Below are 13,953 nucleotides of genomic sequence, written 5' to 3' on the forward strand. Positions count from 1 at the left end.
TCATGGTTGAGTCGTGAAATATAAAAACCCTTAATGAAATATGAAAAAAGGAAACCTTGACAAAACCTTTGAAATTCTCCTCTTGGTTGATGCTCAATTAGCTAAAGGCCTTGGTCTTTGTTTATATCTGTTTAGAAGCTTGCGAGAAAGAAGTGCTGATGAAGAAGCCCAAAATATGAAAATTCTTAATACCCAACATGTCTTTGAATCCTTGATTTAATCCGATTCCCATTGAGTAAAAAATAAACTTTGTTGTCTCGCTTGATGTCAATATACAATATTGCAGTCGAGTGATTTGTAAATCGTCAATTAGCAAGAAGTATGAGAGATTCAAGATTTTGTGAAGCCCAAAAGTAGATGTAGCAACCAAGAAATATGTCAAAGTCTAAGATTTGTCGTCTTGGAAGAATCTTGTCCATGTCTTTCTTTTGTTAGCCGAAATTGTTGGTGTCGTGGTTGAATAATTCTAGAATTGGCGCTCTTGAAATTTTGCCAGACAAGTTTGGAAAGCTCAAGAAGGTGGAACGTTTTTTTGGTTAATTATAGATAATAATATTATTATTTAAATGTGTGAGTAGAGGCTTGAAGTTTTTTTAAAAAATTATTAAAAAAAGCTTGAATTATAAGCTTTTAGTACAAAAGCTTTTAAGCTAAAGCTTTTAAAAGCTGTAAAGCTTAAAGATTTTTGCTAAAGCTTTAAGTAGAGCTTTAACGGCCAGCCCGATGAAAAACAAATAACGGTCGTTTTGCAAATTGCCGTTGTAGGAACACGCGTCCGCTCAGCCGCCATGCACACAGCCCTGCGCGTGCTTGCCCGTTAGGGTTTACACAGGGTCTCCTCCTCTCATCTCACCACAGTCAGATCTCTATCTCAACGCTACTAACCTCCCCCCGGGTGCATGGGCACCGTGTGGAGGGGAACCCAGTCTCTGATTAGACCGCAAGCTAGCCCTGCCGGTCTGTTTACAGGAAACTCTCACCCACAGAAGAGATCTCCCATACATCAGTTGTTTCGGCACAGGACAGAGAAGCCCTTGCTGGTTACGACAGCATGGTTTAAGAGTTCTTTGCAACCAAGCATCACCTGGAGGAGTCAAGAGTTAGAGTAGAGGAACTCAACCTTTTGCTGCCGCAAAACCAAAGGGAGCAACCTGAAGAAGATGACCCCCACGTCAAGACAGCGGATGAACCGAATCAGGTAATCTCTGTCCCTTGGTTCCCCAAGTCTGTCTTCCCTCAGAATTGGTGAATAAATAGGAACGAGATTACTCAGCTAGGTGTCTGGTGGGACTGCTATTTGGCCCCAGGCCTCCTGTAGAAGTTCTGAGGAGTTGGGTAAGAGAGAATTGGAACAACATAGGGATTGAAGTGGAGGTGATTTAAGCACTTCCAAATGGCTATTACATCTTCCTTTGTAGAGACCCTGCAATGGCATTAAAGGTACTGGGTTCTGGTCAGACTGGGTTCTGGTCAGTTGATGCACAGGAACCTTCCCTTCTGCTTTTTTAGGTGGTCCAAGGATTTTAGCCCCTCTGGTCCTAAACCGTCGATGTGCCCTGTTTGGGTTGAACTCCCTAACTTGCCCTTTTATCTTGGTCCAAAAAAAATGTAACTCCCATAGGAAAAGTCCTTGGTCTGAGGCCCAAAAGTGACTATAACCTCGCTTGGCATCCTCAATTATTGGTCGAGGTGGATCTGGATAAGCCCTTGATTGAAGAAATAGAGGTGAACTGTGGTGAATATGTGCTAAAGCAGCAAATACTGTATAAGCACCTCCCCAATGCCTGTTTTCAATGTGGGATTCACGGCCATGTGATTAGAAACTGCCCTGTCAGATATCCTAATCTTAAAATCCCTAGCCCTCATGCACCTTCTGCTCCCACAGCCAGAAGGCAGAACAATGAAAACAGTTCCTCCCAGCTCCCCCCCCCCTCTTCCAGCCCATGTTCCTGGGAAAGAGAGAAATGATGGCTTTGCTACCCCTAATAGAAGGAAAACATTCAGGCAACAAAGGACAAAACATCAAAGGTCATTTGCTAACTCTTATGCCCTCTTGGACAATCCCTTTGACTCTGATGACTTGGAGGATACCCAGGGAACTACCATCCTCCCTACACCTTTGGACAGGAATAGGCTTTATGCTGAGATTAATCAAATGGACCATGACCTAACTAATGACTATAACCCCTTGGACGATAATCATTCTGAAGAAGTGCAAAACAAGGTCAACCTTGGCATGCCTGGCCCTGATGCAAGGATGATGAGTGATATGGAAGTGGTAAAAGAGGTTAAAAGGGTCCACTCTCAGGTGGGAACCTCAACCCCACAGTCAGTAACCAAGAATGGCTCTAAAAAGCCACACCCCCATAGGAAGAACAAATGAAATGCTCTACCCTGAATGTTAAGGGTTTAACAGACCCTTCCAAGGCTCAAAAGGTCAGACAATGGTTAAAAAGAAAAGGAAAACTTGATTTTATAGCTCTTACAGAAGTAAAAGCTAGTGGTCAGGATCTGGAAAACAGATTACAGGTCATCTCCAAAGAGCATATTTGGATTTACACGGCACACTCTCAGGGTTCTGGGGGAGTTGCAATAGGAATGCATAATAACCACCAGGAAGACCTCAAGGATGTCCACGTAGATGTGTATGACCAGTGGGCTGCCTTTGAGTTAACCTCTTTCTCCTTCATAGGCATTTATGCTGCAGGCCCTCAAACCAATAGGGTCAGAACTTGGAGAACCTTGAAACAAACCCGAGCTCCTATCATTCTCATGGGAGATTTCAATATGGTGGAGAATAGAGAGGATAGGTTCAGAGGTGCTGGACAGGTGCTTAGAGGGGCTGAGCTGCAGTCCTGACAGAACACTGTAGACCACTTTGATATGTGTGACCTGGGTAATGTGGGTGAATTTACCTGGCATAATTACGCAGTGGGGGAACTGGCCAGGAAGGCTAGACTGGATAGAGGGTATGTTAGCAAGAGCCTATGTAACTCCTTTATGAGAACTGAATGTAAGGGAAAGAAAAGTCTTGGGATTGATGGAATGCCCTCTGAATTCTTCAAAACCTTCAAGGAGATATTGGTTGGTCCCCTACTGGAGGTTTGGAAAGAGGCCCTATCATATGGAACCCTACCCATTACCATTAATGAAGGTTGGATTAAACTTATTCACAAGAGGGGAGAAAAGGATAACCTAGGCAACTGGAGACCTATATCCATGCTCACACGTGTATACAAAATCTTTGCCAGAGCCCTTGCTTTGAGGCTATCCTACCACTTGAAAAGCTGGATTAGACTTGAACAAAAAGGATTCATTAAAGGTAGATACATTCTTGATGCTATAATTACTCTCTGGGAGGGCATGGATTTTGCTGAAGAATCTAATCAGGATTATATTTTCTTCAAAATTGACTTTGACAAAGCTTGTGATAGATTAAGCTGGCATTATGTATTGGAATCTCTCAGCCACATGGGTGCAGGCAAACATTTCATCCAGATGGTGAGAACCCTGTTTGGCAATGCCATTGCCAGAATCAATGTTAATGGGTCACTTTCTGACGCCCTCCCTCTGACCAAGTCTCAGACAAGGCTGCCCCCTGGCACCTTTACTATATGCAATTGCAGCAGATGGACTGAATTGGCTTATCAAGGACAGTATGGATAAGGGAAAGATGCAGGGAATTGTCTTACCTAATGGGAAGCAACTATGTACACAATAAGTTTTTTGTTTAATCTATCTACTATGTTTAGTTTTTAGTTTTTGTGTTTATGAATAAGTTTTCTAACCTTAAAATCCTAGTGGTTATTTTTTCTTTTCTTTGTAAGTTATTTTTTTAAACTATATAGCATGTAAATTATTTTTATAGATTTTAATTTATTTGCTCTTTTTATATTATAATATTATTGATTATACTTTTTTTTGATTAAATATTAACGTTGACCCAAAAATTAGTTTTTGGGATTTATCTTAATAAAGTTAAAATATTGAAAAAGTTCATTTACTTAAGTGTAAAAAGAGTGATTTGACATATTGAAGAAACCTCTTATAAATGTCAAATAGTTGTTAGTCAGTTCATAAATCATGTTATAAATTGAAATATTTAATTTTTTTATAATGATGGCGCATAAGCAATCAACTTTGTTAGTGCTGCTTGGCTTTACACGTTCTGTTGCCGTATCCAAAAAGAAGGTTAGAAAACAGAGAGATTCGAGTTTGCACGATTCTGAAGGTGTCTCTAGTAACACCCAAGAGTGTGAGGTAGAGAGAATTAAAAATGCTTGCAGTATGTGGAATGATGCATGGAATATACCTTTTGATTGGGCGCCTTTTAATGCTGCACGTGGTCGTATATTTTGCACTATATGCCAAAAAATGAGAATGTAAAAGTGAATTTGGTACATGCGGATCAGTGAAAATACATCTAAGTGCTATTAGAGTGCATGCCTCTTCACACCAGCATAAATGGGCTGCTTACTTTGCCAACTATGGCAAAAATGCTTTGAAAGAAGGAATAAAGTGGCAACAAGGTAATGTGGATAGTTTTAGTTAGTATACAAATAATAACCTTTTGTAATTCCTCCCCGCTAATTGTTAATAAACTTGAGATTGCATCAAACGCACCAACATACTGTAGCCATTGAGCAGTAGTCATCCTTTCTTGTAGCCTTTTATGATGATTTGGCCACATAACACTTACCTCTATACCATTTTTTGAGATATCTTCCAGTTTTTTGAGAATGCTAAGTTTCTAATCCTAATGAAGGGGGTTTATGTAAGCAATGAAATACTTAATTGTTGTTTTTTTGTTGATTGTAATGGAAAAACAAGGAAAAAAACAAGTTTCCACACTCTAATCCAAAATATAATATTGGGATTTTTATCCAAGATTTTTGTGAGGATCTCACTTTGAATCACTAAGGCTAAGAAATCCTTTGACATGTTAACATGAAATCCAAGCCTTTTGGGCCTAAAAATTATGCGAATATCCAAGACAAATTAGGGTCACTTTGAATCACTAAGGCTAAGAAATCCTTTGACATGTTAACATGAAATCCAAGCCTTTTGGGCCTAAAAATTATGCGAATATCCAAGACAAATTAGGGTTTTCTCCCTTCCAAAAATATTATGCAAATAGCCAAGAAAATTAGGGCTTTTCCCCTTCCAAAACTTGCAAATCTTGAATGTCCTAAAACCTAATGCAAACAATATTGAAAATCTGATTCTTCAAAACTACATGATGTTTTTTAGAGTGTGACCTCCTAATCAACCCTTACAATATTGGGTGATCCTCTCCCAATAGCTTAAAATGTGTAGAACTCTTGGATAAAGGATTGGAAGGTCATGCGAATTTTCTAGATTGTTGGATGGAGATTTGAATCAAGGGCATAGAGAGATTGTCAACCTTTTTGCCAAAAACGCTTCCGCATAAGTAAAAACCACGCTTCTCTTCACAAAACCACTTTTCTCCTTGGTTCACCACTCTCAGATGAGGATCCATAGAAGTAATACTTGTGCCTTGAAACCCCTAGTCGCACTCTCAGAAAGCAAGTATATCTGAAGGATTTTCATTCTTGTAAGTTGACGGTGGTTGAAATTCATCTTTCTTTATTTCTTTTACTCGAATTCAACTGTGCTGATTTTCCCTTTTGCCTTGGACAAAGACAAGCCTAGCTTAACGAGGCTAGAAAAAAATAAAAAAAGGCCTAACCTTTAAGTCTTTAATCTAAACAACAAGGCATATGAAAAAAAGAAGAAGAGAACATCACCTTCTTTATGTGCCGATTGGTTTAACCACTGAATGGCCGTCAGAAATCATCGCATTCTCCTCAATTATTTTGAATAGCGAAGTATAGTGGCTAGATCATAAGGGCTATACTCCAAGGTTTAAAAAAAAGCCTTCTAAAGTTTAAACATAAAGGCTTAAAAGTTGGGACATTAAGGCTTTATTAGACTTGCAAAATCTTTCCAATAAATCTTTTATTCATCTTCAAAAGAAGAGTTTCAAGATGTAGAATTGGGAACTCATAGCAGAATTTCAAAAATTATTTTTGGTGAGCAAAAATTCAAGCAAAGGTTTGCATATAACAAAAGGAAGTTTTCACAACATCAATTTATGGCATTGCTCACCCAGGTCTAATTTTTGACATCGAATTGGGACCACTTAACTTCAAATTTTTTGAAGAATTCAAAGGCAAAGTCTCTTGAGTTTTCTATGGTGGGTACATGCCCGCTTTGATACTACTGACGATCTCTTGGCACTTGTGGCTTTTTCTTCTCATAGCACGAGTTGAACAAGCTTCCGACTTCTTACAAATTTCAAGTGAAAGTGATGTTTTATCACCACTCAAGAGAAAATTCAAGCACTCCAAAACAAAATGTTAGTTGAGGAGTTGAGAAGGGATCTAGAGGATAGGTTATCCCATAAGAAGAGACATAGAGGTGCTAGTAATGGTGAATCTATAGACTCTTATGGTGACCAAATTCAGAGAACCATGTAAGCTACTTTTAGAGCTCAGGAGTCTGAGGAGGAGAAGAAAATGAGCCACAAAGCTTTTACTTTTCAAAATTTTAATGGCAAGAAAGATGCTCGCACAATACTTGCATGGCTTTATCAACTTGATGATTACTGTTCCGGGGGAGAAATTCTGTTAGAAGCATAAAATTAAGTGTGCTAGTAATCATTTACTAGAAAGTGCAGCATTATGGTGGAACGTGACTAGAACTAGCAAGCACAAACCTAAATCTTGAAAGGAATTTTAGAAGCTCATCAAGAAGGACTTCCTACCTCCACAGTACAAAGCTAGGACTAGGCAACGATGAGGCATCTTTAGAGAGCTTGAGAAAGAGAATATGTCCACTTATGTAGATAGATTTTGGCAGACCTTGTTACAAATATAGGTAATTGAGAAAGTTCGCCACCAGCAAGAATCAAAGAAGGAAGTTTATAGTAGGTTTGAAACCCACAATTTGACTAGAAGTGAACATGTTTTGACCACACTCTCTTAGCTTAGATAAATCGTGAAAGGAAAAATGGTATTCCAAAGGAAACAACGACAGCTGAACCCTCGACATTGAAGTTTCTGAAGCCAAAAACTTTTTATAAATCCTTCGATAAAGTTGTTGAGAAGCTCAAATCTCCCAATGAAAGTAACATAGGTGTAGAAACTAAGGTTGATAATTCTAATAAAGCTAACAAATATGATTCAAAGAAGTGTTATAGGTGCAATGATATTAGACATATCCTATCAAATTGTCCACAAAAGTCAGAGAATCAATGAGCTAGATCAATATGACCGAAGACAACATCAGAGATGATAATAACATAATCTGTGACCAAGAGTATTCTGACTCCTAAGGTAACATACACATTTCTTTTAACATTTTCTATAATAAATTTTATTCAAGAGACTTTATAAATTTCAAGGAGAGTTTTTATGCATCAAAATAGAACTTCGTGGAGGAATTGGCCCTTCTATCTTGAACTCTACTTTATGATTTTTCACTACGTATTAGTCTTGATGGTATAGGACACAAAGACTAATCCTGTGGTGAAAGATCTTGATGCATACTTATCTCTAGACTTATGTGGCAGATTTTCTGGTGGTATGGGACACTATAATTTATTACACGTAGAATTTCTTGATGGAATTTCTATTTGTCATATTTAGAGAAGATGCTAGAGTATATATTTTGTAAGACCTTGATATCATTTGCTTGAAATAAGTAAACATGCAACTGAGGTCATTTGCTTATCCAAGCAGCTTATCCAAGCAGAAGCGATGTTACATAATGTCCATCCTTTGGCTAAACGGGGATGCCCGTGACGCTAGGGCGCCATGCTAGTGAATTGGTATCGTAGGTCATCCCACATTAAATACTAGCTACCTAGTGTTATTGGTATAGCTTGAGACCATGCTTGATGGGTGTATGTTATCGAAGTGTAACAAGTAGTGCTGCCATGCTTGACGATTGTGTATTGTCGAAGTGAAACAAGTATACTACGCTAGACAACTGTACGGTCGAAGTGTAACAAATGGTTTATGCAGGTGGCATGCCGTGCTAGATGATATGTACAGTGTAACAAGTGGTGAGTGTGTTGTGATTATCAACATTTCATATTGGGATTAATTGTTGCGATAGTAATTAATTGGAACAACTAATGTGTTTACATTTGTGAGATATGTGATGAGCAGTGCGTGTAGTGTGTGTCGCACATAGAGAATATTGTTTATGACATCTTGGATTATATTTCGTATGGGTTATTTTTGTTGCCAAATGATTGTACATATTATTTATGCGTACTTGTGCATGGCATTGCTATTTTACTAGCACGTGTGTTAGAGAAATTTTGGTTATTTTACACTAGTGTGTGAACAAGCTTTAGTGCTTGAGTTATTTTTGTAAAAGTAGAAAAGCAAAGCTCTATTTTGTATGCACAACTATTATTGCTCCTTGGGCTATATTTTGTATACAGTTCTCAAAATACTCATGTCATGAAAGTGGGAGCTGCATGCATGAGGAGGGAGATTGCACCCAATCTTGTGTCGATGGTGATGTTTACTGTATTTCATGCTTTTATGTTATGCTTTAATCTTGTCAATTTGATTTAAGTGTATGCTTTGTTCTGTTAATGTATATGTGAGCTTGAGTAATTCTTCAAGGGGTACTAGAGATCCCATGACACTAAGCCCATAGTGAATAGTGTACGTGATGTGCATGGGCTGTGTGGGCTTATGGTGTGTTTGTGTGTGTTCTCCTCCATTTGACAACTTAAACACTTCTGCTTTCTTCAACTCTTTTTTCTGTTTTCCTCGACATTTATCTTTCATCCCTTTCTTGGGGAATCAAGGTTATAATACTTTTGTGGGACTCTTCTTTAGTTAACTATGTACTAGCTCTTGGCCCATTATATAAGGCTTGAGAGTTGGTGAGATTGGGCGAGGTTTGGTGTGGCATGGAAGGGTCACTCACCAAGCCTATATGTTTGCCTAGCCTTCCGAAACATGTCATTGGGAGCTTTGCCTTAGAACCACGAAATGCAACTTCCCCCGATTGTGGGTGTGCTAGCCTGTTCATATCCTCACTCCAATGTCACACAAAGATCTCCATAGCCATGGGCGTTGAGGAAGAGCTTGAATCACTTTGATGGAGGTGAGAAAATATGTCCTTATTACAACCAACCAACCAACCCTATCAATGTATGCATAAGTCAAGCTATGCAAAGATTCAAAAGAACACAAGCAAGAGAGTATGTCCTTATTACAACCAACCAACCAACCCTATCAATGTATGCATAAATCAAGCTATGCAAAGATTCAAAAGAACACAAGCAAGAGAGTATGGAGACACATGCCCATACACTATGATTTTATATTGAAAGGAGAGTAATTTCATTTAATCCTAAACACTATAGGTTAAGAGCTAAAAATTTATGGCTATTATTTATGGGGCTGTGAAGACATGTTTATGATCTAGGATTTACGTGCATCCCCATACAAATTTCAATTCATGCAACTTCCGACACATCATTGTGGCTATTAGGATTGAAAGGTACTATTGAACCTCTGGAGTTGTTCCCACGGTCTCTTGTAGTTGTCCCACAAGTGGCCAAAGCATGGAGTAAAGAAGCGGGGACAAAAATAAAAAAGGTTGCAAAGGGACTATACAAGAGTACAAAACCTGTCAAATCAACCCTTTTCCTATGTTAGTATTGTGGCCAAAAAGCAAAATGGTATGGTTAGAGTACCACCAAATGGCCACACTAGCAGTCTTTTGATAGTGTGTGAAATGATGACCTTAACTTTTGTGTTCTAGTTGACAATCATTGGGGGGCTATTCTCATGGTTTCTAAAAAGGCCGACTAATGGGCGTGCAATGTTATTTTTGCACAGCCCTCTCACCAAGTGGTTCAAAATAATAGCAGTGGCACATTCGGATTTCCTTAGGTGGTACTCATCATGTGCTTTGTTCTACACACTCTACACTTCAGGTAAGTTTTCACCATCGGGGTGGCCAACCATTTCACACCATGGACGAGAGGTGTAACCATTTCACACCATGGAAACAACTCGAGTGTGGACTACTTCTTGTGTGCTACTTGACACGGGGGTGGCCAACCATTTCACACCATGTAGAGATGTAACCATTTCACACCATGGAAACAAGTGGACTTCTTGTGGTGCTATTTCATGCTAATTGACACCTCACTTTGGAATCTACTTTGTGTGTTATAGGTGACACCCTTTCATCAATACATACGCACGTCCATGATCTGAGCCTCTCTTACTCTTTGAACCGGATGTTTTCCCCTTTGAAAGCATGGGGGTTCAAGCTACGGCTATGGCAACTCTTGTCTGTTGTCCTCACCATTTTTCTCCTACTGGGTGTTTTCTACCACACCTGCTCTTCCTGCAATTCTAAGATTGTGTGGCTCTCCCTTTCCCTTCGAAGCTTCCATGAACCTTCCTCCGCCTCACCAGCTTTGATCGCACCTGAATTCCCCCAGATTAAAAAACCCATCTCGATTATCTCTAGTGAAGGTAATTGATTAGCTTAATTGTCTCCAATGAAGGTGAAGTGATTTGAGAAACTTGATAACAAGGTTTCCTTATTTTAATCCGAGTTTATTGAACTGTTTTCTGATTTGGTTCGGCGTTAATGATTCTGCCCATCTCCATTATAACTTAAGGAAATTAAATTCTAATCGAGATATGGCTACAAAATTAAGTAACCTGTTTTTTCAGCACACTGGCTTTCTGGTATAATCTATTTAACTTTTTATTTTTTTTAAATTTAACAATTTCACGAATTGCAGAATTGGGAAGGGAGGATAATGCTTCTGTCTCTCAAATCAAGAAGCCCATCTCCATCATTTCTAGTGAAGGTACTCAATGTGGAAAAAATTGCAAAGTAGTTCAAGCCTTATGACCGGATCAAATTATTCCTCCGATCTGATTTGTTTTTTTTTTGGGTTTTTTGTTTTGTTTTTTTTTTCGCTGTTTTTTGCAGAATTGGGTAGGCACGAAAATCTGCCTGATTATGCAATTGAAGAAGGTGAAGGAGACCAATTCTTCAACACAAGCTCTAAGAACTCTACACGTGATTTAGAGCTTCCCGATTTGGAAGAATTTGGCAATGTCACGCAAGTTGCAGACTTGGAAGAATCAGGTAATGTTACCCAATTGGGCGAATTGGGTACACCACCCCAGTATGCAGAGGTGCAAGAACGCCATGGAAGCTCCAAGGTAAGGGGATTTTGATTTTATAAATCAGGGTTTCTGAGCCTAAAACTCTCTTTATTTGATTTTTTATTCTGTTTTTCTTCTCATAGATTATATATATAACACAAAAACACGCTGAAGTCCCTTAATCTGTGGAAAATTAAACGACATCCTCTCGTAAACCTGAAATTGTTGAACGCTCAGAAAAGCACAAAACACCCAAACTGGAAAGCCCATCAAGTGCTGAGTTATGGAAAACTTTTCCCAAACAGGCATAAAAAGTTGCTGCTAATTGATAGCACACTCATCAGGAAATGGTTATCCAAATTCCAACAACCCCAATTTGGAAGCTAGTTAAGTGACAATGATTAGTAGTTACGCTCCAATTCTGAATCCAATTAAGCATGGTATGCATATCAAAGCATGCTTATCTAGCAATGATCCACCTTTAGGATATCATTAAGTGTCCCCCACCTTTAGTAAACATATCAAAGCATGCTTATCTAGCAATGATCCTTCGCCTTGTTTTGACTGCAACTTTCTAGGACACCGCACAGGACTTCAAGTGGGCTCAGAAGCTGGAGCAGGATCTATTTACAGCCAAACAAGCCATTTCCAATGCAGCAGCAGTTGGAGTGACCACCGGCAGTGATCTTCATGCACCTCTCTATCACAACATCTCAATGTTCATCAAGTAAGCCTCCAAATTGACGTGGATTCACGTCAATATGAATGCATATACATACATGTATGTGCGTGTGTTGGTGGGGGGGGCGGGGGGGGGGGGGTGCGCGTGTGTGGCATATATTCGCATACATGTAGTCACATATATATTGATTCAGGAATCGTAATGCGTATTGGTTGTGAGCCGTTTAGTGCAGGAGCTATGAGCTGATGGAGCAGATGTTCAAGATCTACGTCTACAAGGATGGCTCCCGCCCATTGGTTCATGTTGGTCCAACTGTGGGCATCTATGCGTCGGAGGGCCGCTTCATCCATCAGCTGGAGATCAGCAGGCGCTTTGTCGTGAAGGACCCTAAGAAGGCCCATATGTTCTTCTTGCCATACAGTGTGGCCAGCATGGTGATCAACCTATATGTGCCCAATTCACACGATATGCAGCCACTCACTGGCTTCATCACAAGCTATGTGGATTTGATCGCATCAAAATACCTGTTTTGGAACAGGTCACATGGTGCAGATCATTTTTTCGTCTCCTGTCATGACTGGGCAAGTTCCCACTTTGTCTACATTGATCATTTCTAATGAATTTTGTGATTCTTTCTGATGAGGGGATGCTCCATTAGTCATACTTCCTCGGTTTCTTATTATATATGTTTTGGCATGAAACATCTCCAGGGACCAGCTACAGCTCGTGGACATCCAGAGCTTCGCCGCAACAGTATCAAGGTGGTCTGTAATGCAGATCTCACTGAAGAGTTTGTTGTGGGAAAGGATGTGTCACTTCCGGAAACCTTCATGCATGCCGCAAAGCCACCCACGAAGCTGGGAGGACTGCCGCCCAAGAAGCGTCCGTATTTGGCCTTCTTTGCTGGCCGCATGCATGGCCGGGTGAGACCCATTCTTCTCCAGCATTGGAAGGACAAAGACCCGGACATGAAGATATATGAGGAGTTACCCCCTGCCATAGCCAAGAAGACATCCTATATCCGACACATGAAGAAGAGCAAGTTTTGCATATGCCCCATGGGCTATGAGGTGAACAGTCCACGAATAGTGGAGGCCATTTATTACGACTGTGTTCCTGTGATTATAGCAGACAACTTTGTGCTTCCCTTTAGTGAGGTGTTGAATTGGCACGCTTTCTCACTTGTAGTGAAAGAGGAGGAGGTGCCTCGGTTGAAGCAGATTCTTTTATCTATCCCGGCTAAAAGGTATCAAACCATGCAGGCCAGTTTGAAACATGTGAGACAACATTTTCTGTGGCACTACAAGCTTCCTTCTAAGTATGATGCCTTCCACATGATACTTCACTCTGTCTGGCTCAGACGCCTTGCTTCTGTGGCTGTAAATACTTCTTAGTGAATTTTACAGTACCTTGTTTCATCCCTGTAAATCCTCCTCAAGAACAGTATATATTTTCACAATTTTTGAAGTAGAGTTCTTACAGTGACCTCAAAACCACCAGGCTCATCATCACGATGCTCTGCTCAATTGGGCGGCACTTGGCCGCCCCCTTCCGGTTGAGGACATTCATTTCATGCAGAAGGGGAGGAGCTTTGTCTGAAGTCAGTGAGCGGTTAGCAGTAGTGTTTTGCAACAATCAATCACATTGTCCATCCTCCTCATGTCTCACAATGTCTTAGCAGTAGTGTTTTGCAATCAATCACATTGTCCATCCTCCTCGTGTGTATATATGTGTGTGTCATTATAGCAAACACCTGTGTAGAGTGCTTTACACCGGTCGGGTCTACTCTCCTAGTAAGATATGGGCCAAATTTTGCAAAGGAAGTGTAACTGTGCCCGGTCACATTTGAGATGGACAGGTTGCATTTAATGCTCCATGGCCATGATTTGGGAAAAGGCTTTTATTTTTAGCATTGCCTATTGTTGTTTTCTAAAATATCTGAACGACCAGACTGGTAGTGTGCCGTGTACTTATTTGCTTACGTACTACCTACGTGTGTTGCTCTATCGAGACCTTTGACCAATGTTGATGTGTGCTATAGGCAATGGCTTGTGATTCACTGGCAGCTGGAGGGTAATACGT

General features: G+C 40.0%; 1 protein-coding gene and 1 long non-coding RNA gene across 3 annotated transcripts; both read left to right on the top strand.

The window, feature by feature from the left end:
• Positions 1-725: 725 nt before the first annotated feature.
• LOC147642441 (uncharacterized) lies at positions 726-3,757 on the top strand. The gene is made up of 2 exons (XR_015267122.1): positions 726-1,198; positions 3,482-3,757. It is a non-coding gene; the product is annotated as an uncharacterized LOC147642441 (long non-coding RNA).
• A 6,456-nt stretch (positions 3,758-10,213) lies between these two features.
• On the top strand, positions 10,214-13,800 carry LOC147642442 (putative glycosyltransferase At5g25310). 2 transcript variants are annotated; one of them, XM_086806553.1, is made up of 6 exons: positions 10,214-10,541; positions 10,817-10,885; positions 11,011-11,246; positions 11,780-11,916; positions 12,104-12,452; positions 12,582-13,800. In XM_086806553.1, exons 1-6 carry the CDS (start codon positions 10,301-10,303, stop codon positions 13,263-13,265), a joined length of 1,716 nt encoding a protein of 571 aa, XP_086662679.1. In that variant the 5' UTR covers positions 10,214-10,300; the 3' UTR covers positions 13,266-13,800. The 2 variants fall into 2 exon arrangements, with proteins under 2 accessions (XP_086662679.1, XP_086662670.1); XM_086806544.1 differs by having other exon boundaries at positions 10,215-10,541; positions 11,768-11,916.
• The last annotated feature ends 153 nt before the right edge of the window (positions 13,801-13,953 follow it).

Source organism: Cibotium barometz, chromosome 1 (assembly GCF_041138505.1).
Source record: "Cibotium barometz isolate CiBa-2024 chromosome 1, ASM4113850v1, whole genome shotgun sequence".
NCBI classification, from domain to species: domain Eukaryota; kingdom Viridiplantae; phylum Streptophyta; class Polypodiopsida; order Cyatheales; family Cibotiaceae; genus Cibotium; species Cibotium barometz.

Bases quoted from the DNA above. Each gene is read 5' to 3' on its own strand.
- LOC147642442 (XM_086806544.1), top strand. From the start codon at position 10,301: ATGTTTTCCCCTTTGAAAGCATGGGGGTTCAAGCTACGGCTATGGCAA. The intron at 10,542-10,816 runs GTAATTGATTAG...CACGAATTGCAG, and splicing joins CTCGATTATCTCTAGTGAAG to AATTGGGAAGGGAGGATAAT. The intron at 12,453-12,581 runs GCAAGTTCCCAC...AAACATCTCCAG, and splicing joins TCGTCTCCTGTCATGACTGG to GGACCAGCTACAGCTCGTGG.